The sequence below is a fragment of the Perissodus microlepis genome, chromosome 8, assembly GCF_051167445.1.
Source record: "Perissodus microlepis isolate ML-2025 ecotype Zambia chromosome 8, ASM5116744v1, whole genome shotgun sequence".
NCBI classification, from domain to species: Eukaryota; Metazoa; Chordata; class Actinopteri; order Cichliformes; family Cichlidae; genus Perissodus; species Perissodus microlepis.
This window is the reverse complement of record NC_140468.1, coordinates 6,807,502-6,826,708: the sequence shown is the minus strand read 5'-3', so window position 1 is coordinate 6,826,708 and position 19,207 is coordinate 6,807,502. Positions and strand designations below refer to the sequence as shown.

At 40.3% G+C, this 19,207-nt stretch overlaps 1 protein-coding gene across 1 annotated transcript; it reads left to right on the top strand.

Moving 5' to 3' along the window:
- Positions 1-1,078: 1,078 nt before the first annotated feature.
- Positions 1,079-18,483, top strand: plekhm1 (pleckstrin homology domain containing, family M (with RUN domain) member 1). Its single transcript, XM_084937233.1, has 12 exons — positions 1,079-1,290; positions 1,983-2,069; positions 5,316-5,557; positions 6,510-7,181; positions 7,588-8,041; positions 9,011-9,158; positions 10,726-11,694; positions 13,058-13,203; positions 14,146-14,339; positions 14,488-14,551; positions 14,646-14,803; positions 16,473-18,483. Exons 2-12 carry the CDS (start codon positions 2,019-2,021, stop codon positions 16,579-16,581), a joined length of 3,207 nt encoding a protein of 1,068 aa, XP_084793359.1. The 5' UTR covers positions 1,079-1,290; positions 1,983-2,018; the 3' UTR covers positions 16,582-18,483.
- The last annotated feature ends 724 nt before the right edge of the window (positions 18,484-19,207 follow it).

Sequence of the window (19,207 nt, the reverse complement as noted above, 5' to 3'; positions counted from 1 at the left end):
CCACATTAAATCCTTATATAAATAAGCTAAAAGCGTACATAACAGATAAAACAATTTTATTCTATTTACTTTTTTCTATTTAATTGAGCTTTTTACTTTCGTGTATTTTTGTTATTTTCATGTTATTAAGCTATTTGGGTTTAACCCTGTACAAATACCATGATAGAATGGTTTATCTTCTGGGTGATAAACCATTTTATCATCCAGAAGGGCAAAATAGCCATTTTTGTCTTTTGTTTTTTGTTTTAATGTAAAAGTCATAAAGCTAATAGCTATAATTTGTCACTTCTAAGTCAGATTAAATAACATAGGAGGTCACTTTTACAATTCATGAAGAATAATTTTAATGTCAGTGGCAGGGTAGGCATGCAAGTGACACAAATAATGTCAATAAATTATGTTTTTGTTTGTTTGTTTGTTTGTTTGTTTTGTTTTTGTCATGCAGACTGAGGAATAAGTTCAGGCAAGAGTTTCCATTGGCTGTGATGCTCGCAGATGACATTGCGATCTGTAGTGAGAGTAGGTAGCAGGTGGAAAAGGACCTAGAGGTACGAGCCATGAGGGAAAGTTTACAAGACAGGAAAGAGACCTGCTATGATTTATGGTTTGGAGGTGGTGACATCGACAAAAAGACATGAGATTGAGCTGGAGATGTTAAGGTTTTCTGTGCAAATAATCAGACTGGAAATGAGCATGTCAGAGACAAAGCTCAGATCAAGTACATTAGAGATAAAGTTAGAGAGATAAGGCTGAGATGGTTTGGACAAGAGATACTGCATATACTGGGCAGAGGATGTTGAAGATGGAGCTCCGTGGAAAAGGGGAAGACCCCGGAGGACGTTCTTGGGTGTAGCGAAGAAGAACATGCAGAGGGTTGGTGTGTCAGAAGAAGATGCTTAAGATAGGGTGAGATAGATGATCCACTGTGTCCTTGAAGAGGATGAGGAGGAGAATGAGAAGAAGATCAAGAAAATCATAAAGAAGCTCACGAAGAAGAAAAAGATCGACAAGAAGAGAATCCATGAGAACAAGCCCAGTTTCACAGCATTTGTGATGGAGCCTGAACGCATCACTAGTCTGAGTTCCCATGATGCACTTCGTCTTCAGTTGGATGGTGACAGTCGAGCGTCTAAAGTCGAGCTGACTTCTGCTCTATTTTTAGGTGTTTTGGAAGCGATGGAGAGTGACTGCACGGATTTTTGTGCCTCTAACGTGCAGCTCACGTGTTTACGTTAATTTAAGGAGGACACGCGCTTGTTTTTCGATCTGTTAGCCAGGCTGTTTGTTTCGGTAAGCAAAACTTAGCTAGTAAAAGCCGCCGACAACGTCTGATTTTAATATTATTACATAGCTGATAGACATTTCGTCATTTACACAGCTTTTTTAAATTGCTTTTTTATTTTATTTGTTTAATTTACAGTGTTTCGGTCGTGCATTTCTGTCATTAATGCACATACGCCCAGTGCTCGTCACTGCAAAGCGTCTGCAGAGAAAACGAATGCTTCTAAATGTCGCTTTGGGTGTTTAAAACGAAACTATTAACCAGCCACTGTTTGGTAAACAGTACTTTGTTTGCTGATAGCCCAGCACTTGATGTATTTAACGCAATCTTATTTGGATGTGATGATGTCAGGGTGGTTGGATTACATGCTAATTAGTTCTCAGAGTGCCTCTCAGTTTTTATTGGGGAAGTAAGAAGCTACTTCCCTGCAGACGTCTTCTTTAATCAGTGCTTCACATGACTTAGAGGGCTACTCACAGAAAGCATGAAATGGCAGAATGGCAGATAATGTCACAGAGCACAGCCTCGTGATAGGAAATTCTGGAAACTCGATGTGAGGAGGGAAACTCGTTTCCTTCTCGTCACATGTCTGGCTCGAAGGCGTGGCCATATTCAGGATACAAACTCGCACGACTCGTTTGGTCGCTGTTAGTCAAGCCTGCAAGTGCAAAAAGGGCAGGTCTTTTTTTGTGTGTTTCAGTGTGCCATGTTGGAGTAACTTATTCCAGGAGGTGCCATGCTCGCCACGCAGACTGAAGCTCCACACGAGACTAAGGATGTTAAAAAGGTAAGAATCAGCTCGTTTCACGTTGCGGATTTCACTTCTGTCCGGCTCCTTCCTCTGCTGGTGAGACAGCGTGAGAGTTGGCTTGTGATATTTAAGTAGTATTGTAATGCAGCGGTCCCCAACCTTTTTTGCGCCACGGACCGGTTTATGCCCGACAATATTTTCACGGACCGGCCTTTAAGGTGTCGCGGATAAATACAACAAAATAAAACTAGTACCGGTACCGAAAAAAAGAAAATTTATTCATAACACACGTGAAAAGACCCAGGAAAACCGAGTTAACGATAAAAACGATAACAAAATAATAAAATAATGCTGAAAACCGATAAAAAACCCTGAAAACCATACATTTCACACCTGAGCCTCAACTCTCGCGGCCCGGTACCAAACGACTCACGGACCAGTACCGGTCCGAGGCCCGGGGGTTGGGGACCGCTGTTGTAATGCAAAGTACCCCCTTGATGTTTAGGTTGTGGGGGACATGGGGTGCTCCAAAAGAAAAACAAAACGACAACAGCACAGCCTGTTTTCAATACGCCACTAATAGTGGATGCAGCAGAGGAAATGCATCATAATCCCGGTGCTAAGCTCATCAACAGAGGATTTTCATTATGTTTAATGGTGAAGCTGGTCTTGCATAGGTGTAGTCCCACCCAGGACTACAGGAGGTCTTCTGGTACAAATAGGAAGGGAAAAAAGGCCCAAATGGACCTCTCTGCTGCTGTTGTGCATGCTTTAGGGGACCTGCATTGAAAGACTGAATGAAGGTTAACCTAAGAAACTTGCAACAAGTTCTATTCTTTTGGATCAGTGGGGACATGTTTTGTCTCAGAGGGTCTTACTTACTTTGATAAATTAACCCAAGAGTCAAATATTGAACAATTAATGTGAAATAGTTTCACATATTTCAGAAGTATTTCAAGATTTTTTCATAGACATAACTGACGCATCAGGCCTGGGTGATCGTGTCAGGAATCAGGAACTTGCTGTTAGTACTTTTTGTGGCTAATATTTGCTGTTTACTTTTAATATTTTAACTCACACATTGGCTTTCTTATACTTGATACATGCGGCATTAGTTTATTTTCAGTGTGATTATTTTTGAGAATTGATTATAACTCTGAGATTTTAATGAATCACCCTGTGTTTCTTGAATCTAAATAATGACAACAAGTGAGACGGTCACCTCTCACCATCAAAGCTGTTATGTTAAACATGTTATTGCTCCAAATGTGTTTGGGGTTTTCTTTTAACCACTAACCACAATTAAACTCCTCAACATCATTCATATTCAATCTGTTATGATGGCTTGCAGAGATTTGCTGTGCACTGTATATGATTGTATAACTTAAACTGTGTTCTTAACTGCCAAGAGCTGCCACCAGTCTGTGGGCTACTCTTTGAGAGCCCTGTCTAACTCTAGCCTGAATGGTAGACTTCAGAATCAGAATACTTTTATAATCCCTAAGTAAATTATGTGTGTTAAAGTTGCTCCAAGACAGTAACAGACCAAACTAAATGGATAATGCAATATGCTACAAAGGTTACAAATTTAAGAAACAGCGCTAACATATACAAATTGCTCAATTATAAATATCAAGAATATTACAGAGGTAAATATATATGATTGACATTTAACTCTAACCTGTGAACTTTGTCATTTGTTATTTTACTGTAGAGAGTGTGTTAAAGGGTGTAACTATTGCAGTGTTTACAGTATATTAGATGGAGGAGTTGTACAGGGAGATGGCCACAGGCAGGAATGATTTCCTGTGTGGTGCAGTGTGCTTTTTGGTAATCTCGGTCTCTCATTGAACGTGCTCCTGTGACTAGCCTGCATGTAATGGAGTGGTATTATTCAGCATTGTCCTTATCTTGGACACCATCCACCTCTCAGACACGACCCTTCCTGCAACATTACTGGCCTTGCGGATCAGTTTGAGTCTGTTGGCATCTGCAACCCTCAACCTGCTGCCCCAGCATGCAACAGCATAGCACTGACCACAACAGACTAACAGAAAATCAGAAAAATCCTGAGCATTGTCCGACAGATGTTGAAAGACCTCAGCCGCCTCAGAAAATAGAGACGACTCTGGCCCTTACTGTAGAGTGCAGTGGTGTTCTTAACCCAGTTCAGTTTATTGTCTTTGTGTACTCCAAGGTATTTATATTCCTCCACAATGCCCAGAGGGTTCAATTAAAGAAGTGTTCCAACTAGGCTTTCCTAGGATCATAAAAATGAAGACGTAAATTATCCTTTAACAGTAGGAAGCCTGAGTCATAGGTAGGGCTACCCACTAAAGAGGTTTTTGACCTTTCACCAAAGAGAAGTAACCAGATCTATGATTACAAATATTTGTAACCAGTATTTTTTTTAAAGTGAGGCTTATTTTACCCAAGTTTAAAATACGTCTTTTTAAATTTGTTTATAAAATAGCTAAAAATAACAGGGAGAAACTTCTGTTAGCTTAGATAACAAATCTTATTTTCCATAACTATGGACCAGTCGTGTGTAGTCATCCTCCAGACGCCAGGAAAACCCCAGGGTTATGGCTTTTTTTCAAATGTGTTTTTCAGATGTTTCAATGAAAGGAAAAAATGAGTTAAAAAAATGTAAATATTTTTTATGGTTTGTTAACAAAGCTTTGAGACCTCAGATCATTAGGTAAGGTGAAACAAAGTCATTGCTTTGAGTATAGTTGGACAAACTGTGCTTGTCTGGCCCATCGTGGACCGTGGAAAAACCCTGTAATTCTAGTTTTGCAGGAAATAACCCCGCTGCATTAATGTACTGTATATGTCCAGGTGCTTGGAACTGGACCTGTAGATGTTTTTCTTCTAACAAGTCAAGCACCGCAAAGGAAGAGTTCTTCAGTGCTCAAGAGCACTAAGTTTCTTGTGTGTTGCAAAAGAAGCTGCCTTTGTCCTCTAACCTTTTACATAATGTAGGTCTGTTTGTAATGTGCTTGTTATTTTTTCCCCATCAGCTGACAGTGGGTGACATGTGACAGGAGGTTATATACAGGTTGAGTGTCATATCATCACAGCTGATCTCAAACTGCTTGTTTGTCATCACACTGTGGAATGAAATGCAGAAAAAAAAGTGCCAGTTAATGCTTGAAGATGTTTTCTATGTATGTGGTTGAACAGGAATTTCTTTCTTGTTTGACAGCTGCTTCCCATCAGAACCAGTTGAGGAATGTGTTTTATTAAAATCTTTTTCCTCTTCCACGTATTGTTTCTTAGATCAAAGAGAAGTTGGCGCAGTCGCTCAAGGCCCTGCAGAAACGATATGTAGCGTCAGACTCGGTAGTCACCAGTGATGATTCCGATGCTAACCTCCTCTGCTGTGCCCTGGAGGCCATCTTCATCCACGGTATCAAGAGCAAGTACATCCGCTCAGAGTCTCGAAGCAGCAGTAGGAAAGGGGACCGTGGACCCCTCCCTCAGCCTTTTTTCTGGAGCCTCCTCAAGAGTGTCACCCACCGGTAAGTCAGAACCAAGGCACAATTATTCCTAAACTTGGGGGGTTTTGGACTTTTTCCCTTTGGAAAAAATACATTTGGAGATTTTATCTTAGACTTCAGGTTCATTTTATTGTAGTGTCTTTACCTTATGCAAAGTGCCTTGAGGCAACTTGAATAAGTATTCTAACAATTATTCCACTGATTAATCGAGTAATCTCATGACAACTACTTTTTTGGGCTAAGGCCTGCTATCAGAGGGTGACTGCCAGGGTCCACCCTGCACAGGTTGCCAATAAAATAAGGTATACATTAATCTCCTTCTTGGAAGACTATCTTCCAGGAGGCAAAAAGAATTCTGACAGTATTGTGTCTCCTGGATGAGGGGGTTTTGGTGTGTGTTCATGTGTATGTGTGTGTCTCTTTAAAGCAGCATGTGGTGGCTGCAAAGAAGAAAAGTGAACATACAATGTTCAATCTTCTCAATAACAATGTTATTGAGAAATTCAAATCAGTGATTCCCAAAGGCTGGCCCTCAGCTTCCTTTTGGGTATTGAAGGTATGCAGGTTGTCTGTGTGGTCAGTGAGAAATTTACAGTTGTTGAGCTTGAAGTTAAAATCTTCTGAGTTCCCTGAGTAATTTTCAAGTTTTAATATTTCCATTTACAAAACAAGTACAAGACTAAAAATTTAAAAAATTGACTGATCATTATCAGATGGCAAAAAAAGGCTGTTAATAGAGAATTACACAGAATAACAGAGATGATTGATCAAATGAAATGAAGAACAGAAACCTCAGGAGGTCATTAATCCGAGTCTTGTGTTTAATTCAGAGTTTTCAGTAAAGGGTTAGAAGTGTCCCTGAAGATTTTCAGAGTTCATATTGAGTGATGCCGTTCTTAAGTTTAAGTATGACTGATTTAAGGTATTATTCTGTGAAAATGCAATATGTTTATCACACTCTTTCTTTACCTAGTGATGTGATCACAGAGCTGGAGAAGATAAGCTTTGTGGGCACTGATGTGGGTCGCTGCCGAGCGTGGCTGCGCCTGGCCCTCAACCACGGCCTCCTGGAGTGCTACCTCGTATCGTTGTTCCGTGAAGACTCCAAGCTGCAGGCCCATTATCAGCCCAGTGCCTTGCTCCTGAACCCGGAGGAGCGAGAGGTTCTGCTCAGCTACCTCCAGGGTCTGGCCTCCCTCACATTCAGCCTGTCTTACAAGTCATCTGTCCTCAATGAGTGGACCACCACGCCTCTGGCTCTTGCCGGACTCTGCCCTTTGTCCCAGGCAGACTTACTCGACCTGCCCCTCAATGGTGGAGACCCTCCCACCTCCAAGCCGATATGGAAGGAAATTTGGGATACAGTGTCTCAGTCATCGGGTTCTTCGGACGCACTGGATGTACAGAGAGGCTGCCCAGTTTTAGTGGGGAGGGGATCAGATCTTTTACAAGGGAGTCAGACTGCTCTTCGTTCTTCTAATTTAAGCCTGGATACCACAGGCTCCTCTCAGCTGTCCTCCAGCTTGAGCTCTGACAGCCTTCTGCAGGGACAGGACCCCCGCAGCCCGACAGGAGAGCATTGGTCTTCATGTGACTTGGAAGCAGCCATTAATCCCAACATCTGCACCAAGAGGCCACAGAAAGAGTATGTATACATTTTAATCAATTTTTAATCATTCTGGAGCAAATAGGAGTTAAATAACTTTGTTCTTAGCACCTGAATGAGCCCCATCTTGTAGTATATTTTTAGTCAGTCCCTCATACACCATCCTGTTGTTCTAATAATCACTAGAGCACCAGATATGTGTTAATCATTGGCAGGAAATAGCCTCCAATAAAACTGAAAGATATGTGCACATCCACCCCAATATGGGCTCTGGCACGGGACTGAAAAGCAGCCAATAAACAGTATATAAAATTAGCAGCTTGGATGCAGAGGGTTTTTTTGTTTTTTTTTTTGTTTGTTTTTTTTTGGTCTTTCGTCAACAAAAGCTTTTCTTTTATTTAACTTGAAGTAGAATACATGTTTTGAATTGTCTGTATCTCTGCAGCTCGCTGACTGATTTCCGGGAGAGCGGACACTGCAGTCAGGACTCGACACAGGAAGACTCATTTGTCTCCAGCATGGGTCCTTCTCAGTTCTCTGAGAAGGGTATTATCAGTGACAGTGAGCCCCAGGCTTCTGAGTACCAGCCTCCAAACTTTGGACAGCTTGATTTAGAGCAACCAGAAACAACCACTGAGCTGCCATCATCTGATGATGATAAGTGTCCCACTGAAGTCTGCAAAAGTGCCTCTTCAGAGTTGCACTCGGACATATGTCTTGTCTCAGCAGTCAGTGAACCTGCAGAACCTGTGGAGGAAGTAAGTGTCACTGTTGAGCCTGTCCAGGAAGAGAAGCCAACAGAAAGCTCTGAAAAAACCAACGCAGATTCTGCAGTTCATCAGTGCCCACGTCGCTCTACAAGCATCTTGAGCAGAAAGTCATCTTCAGATTCACTATCAGTAAGTGTAACATCTCTATAGAGGGTAACCGTTATTTGAGCAAAACCACAAACTTTATCTGGCCTTAATGCAAATTTGTCAAATGCACTCATATCAGTTCATAAATGCTGTGGTTGCTGATTACATAAAACGCAAAAAAACCTATTTGATATTTGTTGCATGAAATGTCAAGTAGGATGTTCAACTCTTAATCTTGAATCTTGAATAATGCATGGAGAAAAAAACAACACAATCTCTGTAATAAATAATGGGAAAATGTTATTTTGTGTTTATTGTTTCCATTTTAAAACCCCTCACAAAATGGTGAGTAGTCGCATTAGTTTTACTAACTGAGTCTGTCCATCCATCCATCGTCCGTCCATCATCTAACTCCTTGTCTAATTAGGGCTAACTTTTATTGACTGAGTACTGAGTCTTACTATAGTACTCACATCCACAGCGACATTTTACCTGAAAAACACCTCTCTGATCTGTGGGAAGTAGCTTAAGCACGCAGCAGAAACCCACATGGGCACAGCAAAAACACACCAACCTGCTGTTCTAGTGTTCAGTGTTAATAGACTGTGAGAATACTGCCGGAAGGCAAATTGGTAGTGATATGAAACCAGTCCTGTGGCGAAATGTTAATAAAATGGAGTACAGAAAGTAGCCATACTATACCAGCAAGTGCCTAGAGTGAAAATAACTCTTAATTGTGATCTCTGAATGGGAAAAGCTAAAGATATTTCTTAGTGTTTTACATAAATATAGGAAAATCTCTTAACATTAGTCAAGACAGACACATTTGTGCTTAAATTCACATGACCGTTTAGAGACCACTGTTTATAGCTTCTACACCACTAACACCAATGACACATGATAAAAGGGGAACCATTTTTGCAAACTGCTCTCTGCTACTTACCATTAACATGCAAATGAAACCCTTTGGTTCCCAATGCTAAATAAAACATCCTCTCCTGCTTTTTGCAGCATTCTTATTCTTGGATCTCAGACGATGACATTTATAAGCCCCATCTGGAGAATTTGCCGGACAGCGATGACGCACCTGTCTCTCCTCCCGCACCTGAGCCCAGCATCTCGCCGTCACGTCCAAGTGTCGTCCATCGCAGACAAATAGGTACCATCCCCTGTCCCCCAAGCTTTGAGTGTAAAACTTATGATAAACGGTTGTATGAAAAGAGTTTTGGGCGCTGGGCATAATTCACAGCAGTCACTGCTCAATGTGAGAACATAATAAAGATTCTTTCTTTTTTTTTTTTTTTGTAATTGTGCACTACAAGCTTGTGTATGACAAGGAAAGATGCGAGACTTTTATGCGATATCAGAAAAATGCATAAATGAAGGAATAAGTAATTATGGGGAATCTCTGCAATCTCACTGCCCGAGTTTCAGAATCCTGCCAACTGAGTTTCTCTGAACAAACTGTTTCTATCACAAGTAGATCATTGCATTCAAGTGAAAGAGACAGAGCTGTTAAAGAACAAACTAAACAGAAGCCCACATGTAAAATCGTTGCTCCACAGCACTTCTAGTGGTACCTGCAGTGTGCGCACACCTGGTCAATACAGGCCACTGAGGGATTACGAATGAAGTAACATACTGCACTAAAGTCCGGGAGCACTAGAAAGCGTGGAATGAGATTAAAGCCACGCCCCCAGATTTTCCCAGCAGGTAATTTCCTTCAGGTCTCAAAAGAGAAAACGCCTGCTGTTACATAATGCTTGGCGTGTGGCCATATCACTGTGGAATGTGATTTTACTACATTTGCAGGACGTCACCTGGATGAGTCCCATGGCCTGTTTTAAAAATAGAAATAATGTGAAAGAGTTTAACACAGTAACGTTAACAGCGCAGATAGTGAAGCATGTCATGGGACATTTTGTGACAAAGCATATGGACTATGCTTATTATTTATTTTTTAAATCATTTTGTCAATAATGGGACTGTTCATGAGTAGCTAATCTCAGTCATTCACATCAACAGATTAGATTATTTAACTGTGTTGTGAGTCAATGTTAACTTATCTATTGAAGCAAATAATGGAGAATGTTGGCTGGTGAAATTATCCCACTGGGGATGTCAACTTTAATTCCAAGCCTTCTTTTCATTTTATTTTCGCGCTGCTAACAGGAACTCTGAAGTCATGTAATAGTTGATTGGAAATCCAATGTCAGCTCACGTATCGGCCTGTTCTTTTTCTTGTAACCCCATTTCCTTCTCCATTTTTTTTTCTCTACATTGCATCACTGTGTTGTAGCAAGTTGAGAGGACTTGCCAGGGAAGAATTACTTTCTGGGGAAAGTAATTTGTTAGATTACTTATGTTACATTTGCATTACCATATAACGTGGCCTAAATGTCATAGAATTACCAGACGTTAATGTAATAACACATTAACAAACAATAATATAGTTTCTTACATAGACACAAATCCCTGTCCTAATGAGGATTTTTCTTTTAGTCTTTAGGTTTTAACACACAGTTGACAGCTACATTGAAAACCAGTCCACTTTTTATTTTTTTATTTTTTTTATTTATGACAACCCTGCAACTTTGCTCAAAATAATGCAAAAGGTTCAATTGTGGCTTAATTTTCTGTATGTATAGCTCAGCTAGTAAACATGGATATAAAAGAGGCCTTCTCAGTGTGAAAACACGACAATGTCATCTATGTGTTTTTCCCAGGGCTGTCAAACCCCTTTCGAGGGTTGCTGAAGCTCGGTCACCTAGAACGACGCAGCGCCGTAGGATTATGGCGCGACTACTACTGCGAGCTGTCACCCTTTGAGTTCCGCCTATATGGGAATGCAGATGAACGGACATGCTGCGAAAACTGCTCCCTGGTGCGATGTGAAGACGTTCACATCACCTCATCTGAGGGCCGCTTTGACTTGACCTTTCCCGGAAAACGGCTTTACCTCCGGGCGGCCAATCGTGACGAAGCTGAGGACTGGGTGGACCGGATTATTGAGGCTGTCAACAAAAGCCGACCAGTACCACATGACGAGCAGTGGGAGGTGCTGCACACCGGGTGTGAGAATGGTGTGGATGAACGTGCAGTTTCTTCGCCACCCTTGTCCCCTTCCAGCCCTGAGCAAGGCCCGTCTGGTTCTGATGCTTGTGGAGGGCAGGATTCTCCATCTCCTCCTCAGCAGGAATTTGACTGGACATCGACTACAAATTTAGAAACAGATTCCATCAAAGAAGCTGTTTTGTACTTCTCCACAGATCCTGAGGCCCGGACGTGGGAACGTATGGTTTTCTCTCTCTCCTTGGAGACCTTGAAAGGATTTCTCGTAAAAGAAGGAAGGAAGCTACAGCGGCTAAACTACCCTGTTGAGGAAATCCGGGATGTGGTACCTGATGTTTCTCAGGGGGGACCAGCCTTTTTCAAGCTCCTGACAATTCGAGAAACACTTAGATTTAGAGCAGAGAATGACAAGGAGGCTCGCTTTTGGAGGAAGTTTATCCGAGATGCTCTTGACTCATACCTGGAGAACGGGGAGTGTGAAGGCTCTGAGGTACCTTTGGAAGCGACTGGAAATCTGTACAGACTGGTGCAGCATAGGCTTAAAGAAGATGGAGCACTTCTTGTTCACCTTTTCAAAGTTCCCTCAGAGAAGGGCCTGGACACTCAGGGCTTCAAATGTGCAGGTAATGTTAGAATTTAAAAAAATATCTTTAAACCTTTTGAAGCCTGTTTGATGTAAAATCGAGCAGATTTTGCTTGTTGTGGTAATCCATCCTGTCTGCAGTATCAAAAGTTGAAGCCTTTCATTGCACTTCTAGTGTAAGTGATTGGGTCAAAACCCTTTACTGGGTTTGAGCACGCCATTTTTTAAAAAAAAAATTTTTTAAATTTAAGACTTCAGCAGTCTGAGACGGACAAAATCAACCTTGTTTTAAAATTCTCAACTTAACAGCATTAAAAACCATGTTTACATCCTCGAACTAACACAATTTTGGACTCTTGGATAGTTTCGTCCTTCATTAATAACCTTTACAGTAAATGAATGCTTTAATAACGCATTTGTTTGCATTTGACTAAAGCTTAAAGTTAAGGGTATGGCCTAATGTTTATAATGTGCCTTTTGGAACATTTTAATAGACCTGACTTGCTGTGTGGTACTGATCATTGCAGATGCGTCTGTGTGTGTGAGCCTATGGCTTGAGCTTGCTTGTGTTAGCTAATAACTTTGCACTTCAACCTCTTGTTCAAATATTGTTCACTTCTGGCTCTGCAAAACTAATATATTGACAGCCAAAACAATAATGCTGAAACTTTAAAATCCAGGATCCATAAACCAGTAGATAATGTCATTTTATGTACTTAAAAAAAAAAAGAAGAAACTTTTACATTAAGAAAACTGGAGATTATGGAAGATTTGCACTTGTCTGTTCATTTCCTGTTGTGTTTAGTTTGGTTTTGAGTGTGATGATAAAAATCAGCATGTTGCCTAGGAGTCTAAGACTTGATCTTGTCGTTCAGTTGTATTTTTTACGATCCTTTTACCCCAAAACCAATAAAACCTATCTTTAAGATCCACCTATTTTCCCAAAAGAAATTTAAAGTATTATTCCTTTGCTTTTGTCCCACTTTTCCAGCAAGTATCTTAAAACTCGGTCAGGTGTTTCTTTGCGTAATCCCGTTGACAGATCCACAAACAAACGGCAATGCAAACATCACTTCAGCCAACGCGACGCCTTGTTAGCGGCAGTATTGAAGAACAAAGAGCTATTTGCAAACTTGGAATGTGCCATGAGTTAATGATTAGCACCTGTTTGGTTTATAATAGTAAGCAGTGATTACATTTTCTCACCTTTAGCCTCTCATATGAAGTTTACAGCCTGTGTAGGGGGGGGGGATGAAAGACAGCAACTTCCGACACGTGGAGCAGATCAAGCATAGCCTTGTAAATAATAATGTATCACTGATTGAGTCTACGGGAAGAGGAATCCGACTCATTGTGAGAGTGGATGTGACTCAGACTGAGTTGTGCTTTGCTGTGTCTTGCAGGCTGTCCTCAGAAGATTGGACTGTCACTGGGCAGAGCCAGGTTATGCGAGTTCTCTGGGCAGTACTACTGTGAGTCATGCCACAAAGGTGACACCTCCATCATCCCCTCACGCATGGTACACAACTGGGATGTCGCCCAAAGAGAGGTAGGTGCAACACGTAACTATCTGCAAACAAACTTCTATTAAAAAATTGTTACAAATTTGTTACAGCAATTAGAAAAAACAAACATATATATGACTTCCTACCTGCTAATTTAGATGAAAGCTTAGTGTCATTTGAAGAAACTGGCCTTGGGTATTAACACAAGTGCTGCAGACTGGAAGCATGAAGCACACTGTGTAATGTGTTACATCAAACTCTATGAACTTGCATCTTAAAGGTCTGAGTCTCATTTGAAACTACAAAAATGTTTTCTAATATTTGGGGGTTTTTTTTGTTTTTTGTTTGTTTGTTTTTTTGCAACTTAACTGTTTTGTGACCTCTGAGGTTAAATAAAAAGATGGCTTTGCTAAAACAATCAAGTCAAAAAGTAAATGCCATTTCAGTTTTTAATATCTCAAATTTAATTAAGGAAATATTTATATTCACATACACTAATTATGAGCATAAATGTGATCACTGTCATGAATATGAATGAGTAACCTTTTTTTTTTTTTATTATTACTTGCAAGTTTTGAGGTTTGATTCAAACATTGATTTATTACAGTGCAAACCTGAATCAGGAATTGAAGAATGGATTAGGCTAATATGTACTAAATGTGCTAACACAGTGTTTATATTTTGAGGTCACCTCTTTCTAAGACCAAAAAGTCTGGTTGTTGCTGTTTGTCACAGAAACTGTTCACACAGCGCCATCTGCTGGAATAGAGTTAAATGGCAGTACAGACTATTTGCATTTCCTCCAGGCTAACTGACAGTACAGTCCTTTCACAGTTTTTCTGTGCGGGTTTGTTTTATGTATTCTAATCCACTCATAACTAAATATTCTAGTTTGTCTTTTTTTTTTTTTTTTTTTTTAAATTGCTGAACATTTTGAAGCAACATGTCAGCCTCATGAGACTGCTTACACTTGTTTGTCTGCGCAGGTGTCTAAGAAAGCCCTGTGGCTTCTGAAGCAGGTAGAACAAGAGCCTCTGCTCAACCTGGAGCAGCTGAACCCTGAGTTGGTTGCGCACACAGAGTCCATGGGTCAGGCCCACGAGCAGAGGCAGAAGCTATGCCTTCTGGGTGAATATCTGCGTACCTGCCGCAGTGGAGCCTGCAAGAAACTCCAAGCGAGGTGTTTGGCAGAATGCCTTGGCAATAACAACAAATTACTCTAGGCTACATTGTTCCTATTGAATTTCTTTTTAATAGGAACAATCAATTTAAATACTATAAAACATGTTAAACACCTTACCTTTTTTCTTCTCCTTCCATTTCTCTAGAATGGGGCAGCGAACTTACCTGTTGGAGTCAAACCACCTGTACAGTGTCAAGGACTTGCGACAGGTAACCTTCTGGCCCGCTTTCATTGCATACAGGATCTGCCACCTTAAAATACCTACATATAGGCATCTGTATTTTTTTATTTCTTTTTTGTCAGGTAGCAGAGGGCCAGTATGTAAACTTTCTGCGCAGGCTGGTGCAACATACCTCTAATCACGTGTTCAGCTGTGACCTTTGCACCCAGCGTGGCTACATTTGTCAGATATGCCACTCTGATGACACAATCTTCCCCTTCCAGTTTGAGACAACCACAAGGTATGTTTTCCAAAGGCATCTCTCTTCATTCCTCATTCTTTTTATTTGTTTGAACCCTAAAACAAAATAGTTTTAAAAAGAAAGAGGAAAAAGTCTCCACAATGAGGCCAGCCTTGTTGTCCAAATATTCTAAATTAAATGCTAAACACCAGCTCCAACTTTTTAAACATCCTGTTCTTCTGTGTGACTTCCTTTCCCTTGTTTGTGTTTTCAGTGTTCTGTTTAGTCGCCACTGTCTGTCGCTTTTTAACGTGGGCTACATAAAGTGTAAACAGGACAAAAATAAACTGAAGCCCTCTTGTTAATATGAATAGCAAGACACAATCTACCAGAGAGACGTAGAAAACACTTTTAATAAAGCACACAGACCAAAATGATCTTCTTTTGGCTGCTACTTTTAGGGGTCGCCACAGTGGATCACCTGCCTTCATCTCACCCCATATCTAGCACCCTCCTCTGTCACTCCAACCTGCTGCATGTCCTCCTTCTCTTCTCTGTGGCCTTCCGCTTTTCCTCCTGTCTGGCAGCTCCATGTCCAAACCATCTCGGCTTTGCCTCTCTAACGTTGTATTCAAAACGCTCATCCTGAACAGTCCTTCTGTTACAATAAACTTGTCTGTCCTGCTCACTCGCACTGAAACTTTTAGCATTTTAACTTGTCTACCTGCAACTCTGCCGGTGCCACCATCTCCAAACCATCCATCTTAGTAGGTCTCACTACCATCACTACTTCCAGGCTCATATGGGATTTGTCACCAACCTAATGAACATCTCTTGACATCAGTCACACAAAATCTGTAACAGACGATCATCCGTGTCTTTGTTACCACCCGGCTGGCTTACTGCAGTGGGGTCCTCTTCGGAAATTCCCGCAAAGCCCTGGACAGAATCCAGTATGTCCAGAACTCATCTGCCAGGCTTCTAACATGCACTAAGCTCGGGGAACATATCACACTCACCCTCATAAATCTCCACTGGCTCCCAGTCAAGTAACGCATTACTTACGAGATCCATCTTCTCATTTACAAATCCCTCAATGCCCTGTTTTCATGTGCTTTTTTTGAAGTGGAACTGAAGTCTTTGCACTCTTGTCAAACCAGCCAGATTCCACTGACAAAAATAGTAATTATACCTGAAAACACACTTTAGATTTAGATTAGCAACTGCTGTCTGGTGGCTTTGAAAATTACAATGTACTCATTAGTGTGGAGAAAGTCCAAGGGGGCTTTGAGCTTCTGAGTGAGAGTGGGTGTGAGTCTGAAGGAGCCTAAGGTATAGTGTGACAACGGCAACCACTCGCTCGGCTTTACCAAAGAAGCGCTTTATAGAACGTGAATTCAAACTGTTCTAATATAAATGACTGTCTTGTCCTGTACCTCATTTTAAAATATTGATAACATCTTAAAATCTGTGTCTCCAAAGCTATACAAATAACACCTATATGTGTGGAAATTATTGGGGAAACACATTTTCTCTATCGGAGGATTTAAGGCTGACACCGTCAACTGACTGAGAAATTCTTTTGTGAAAATCATACTTTAAGTTTGTGGAAAAGCAAAACAAAACCTTTAACATATGCTAACTGTGGTCATTAGTATTTTTACTAGAAGTGGTGTGGAAATTGTGTCCACAGTGCCTTTTAATTTGGTTTGTTTTTTCTCTTGCCCAGGTGTGAAGATTGCAAAGCTTTGTTTCACATAAGCTGCAAGGCTGATGAGCAGTCTTGTCCTCGCTGTCAGCGGATGAGGAAATACATGGAGAGGGATCTGCAGGACTGAGCACGGTCAGTAGGGACAGTGCTGAGCTGTGAGCCACGGGGCCAGACTGTTAAACGTAAGCTGGTGGAGAGTAAAGAAAACAAAATTTAGCTTTCACATGATGTAACCTCAAGTGCAATTATGAGTTTGCCTGCCCTAACTGACTTAAAGCAAGCATGAAGATGAAGGTATTTGAAGTCACAGTGCTACAGTAGCTAGACTCTCTTGCACTAATTTAGAGGCATTCAGAGCCTCGTGCTGCTCACATGATGCAGCCAAATGTTACTGACCAGTGATTTAAATACCTCTCTGATTTCTGATTCAGCCACGACATCAAAAAAGGCCAGGTCAGACGTCGAGGGTGCTGCCAATCTATTGTATCCAAACATTTTTTAGAGTTGGCAGTTTTCCACTGCGGGAACTAATAAGTAGCTTGCACCATTACTTATTCTAAACTCAGGAATCCCCACACCCACTCCCGTAGAACCTCTTCTAGGACTGCTTCTGGATCAGTATCTACTCTAGGATAAGAGCCTGTACTTAGAGGTTCTTAACTACTATGAAACACTACTTTTTTAGTTTCAGAGCAAGAAAATCTTTGAAAAACCCCCAAACCTATTTGAACAAAGAAGATTAGGAGTCTTTCAAATTGTAAAATTTAAGTGGATAAAACGAATGACAACCATCATCATCTGGTTTCACAGATTCATAGTTTAACTAGTGGTTTAATAATTTTGAAACTGAGACCGAAATCAAGATGGAAAGTCTCGGAGACTGCGTCAAAGACTTATTTCAGTTTCCTGAACCAAAGCATACTAGTCTGGTAAAAGCTGTAATGCACCGATCAGTAGAGAAAAACCAAGGTATGAGCAGAAAACATAGCGTTGTCTTACCCTTCGCTCTTTTTTTTTTTTTTTTTTTTTTTTTTTTTTTTTTTTTTTTTTGGGTGCATTCAGGATCTCCACAGATTGTAAGAATGGGGACTTCCTGTAAACTTGGTTCCTGCTACAAGTTTGTGCAGTGGAAAAGTGACCATTCACGCTGTTTACTTTGCTTGTCACATCAATGTCTTCTTAACCATCATGTTTACACAGAAGTGATCCACAGTATGTTTTCTGTTTGCTCTCAATGCACAAATTATTCAGACATGATTTCCAGCATTAATATTTAGTACTGTACTTGTAGAATAATGAGAAATGTTTTGATTAACAGATCTTGATTGTGCCTTCTTTTTTTAATTTAAGCGTTACAGTTTTCCCATGATATCTCACTATTACGGGGCCAAAACTTTTTTTTTTTTTTTTTTTTTTTTTAAACCCATAATCATGCAATAAAAAAATTTGATTGATCAATAAAAAAAATTAGATTAGTGTAAATATGAGCGCTTTGTGGAATGTTTCTCTATATATGTGTGATTAAACAGGCAATTGTTAAGGCTCACAGAGGAGATTTGTTTATGCTGCTTATTCATGCATTTGATGAAATAATTTAATAAAAAGTGTGTGGCAAAAACATTAAAAATGAAGATTTGAGATGAGTGTTTATAAAGTTTAAAACGTAATTTGCATATTTGCACTCGGAAATGACTGTTAAATGGATATTTCAGCTGAGTTATTTGAGCTCTGATATCTTCAGCCACATTAAATTATCCCTAAACTAAAAACCCAGCTGTGTTTATGATCTTTTTTTTTCCCCCTTTTCTTTCATTTTTGACTTTGAACTGAGAATCATAATCCTTCTCTGGGGTCTGCAAAGAACAAAAATAAGTTGAAGATGTACTGAACTCCATTTTGCGATATGCAGAACATATCATATGCAAAGGGAAAATTGCATATACTGCATATACTGTTATTTCCTGATTTGTATTTATTTCGTCTCATTATGTATGAATGACTGTATTGAAATAAATGTCAGTGTATTTGATTCGGTTGTCTTTTATTTTAAGCCTTTCACACCAGATAATGTTCATTTTACTCACAAAGGAAGAGGATTAGGGCCACTGGGGAAAAAAAAAAAAGTGGGCACATCTTTTTTTTTTTTTTTCTTTTTTTTTTCTTCTTTTCCTGAATTCTGAGAAAAAAGTCAGAATTCTGACTTTTTTCTCAGATTTTTTTTTTCCAGTGGCCCTAATCCTCTTCCATAGCCATGGCACACACAGGCATACCGGCTAATTTTCATCATCAGTCCCTGGAAGGCTGATGAAGACCAGATGCTTATTTTGCAGTACACACACCCCGGCACCTCACAGTCAAAGAGTCATCTCCTCAGTAAAACAATATTAATTCCTAATAAAGTCAATAATATATAAACAATTAAATACAACTGCCAATAACATGCAAACCTGGATCGAATAGTATTATTGTGCATTACAGTCTTATAGCAGCTTGCACTGTGGTGCACTGAGTCTTTGGCTGATAACCTCCAGGGCATGGAGTGGGTGTGCAGGGTTGATCATAATTGACTTCACTTTCGAGAGGATTATTCTTCCACCACCTGCTGGACTACCTCCGTTTTGAGACTGTAACACAGAGCTAGTCTTCTTGATATGTTTGTCTCCATTGTGGACACACAACAAACAGGCCGTGCAGTGCCTACCCTATATAGAGATGTTTGCTAATGCACATACTGTGGTCTAAGGAAGCAAGCT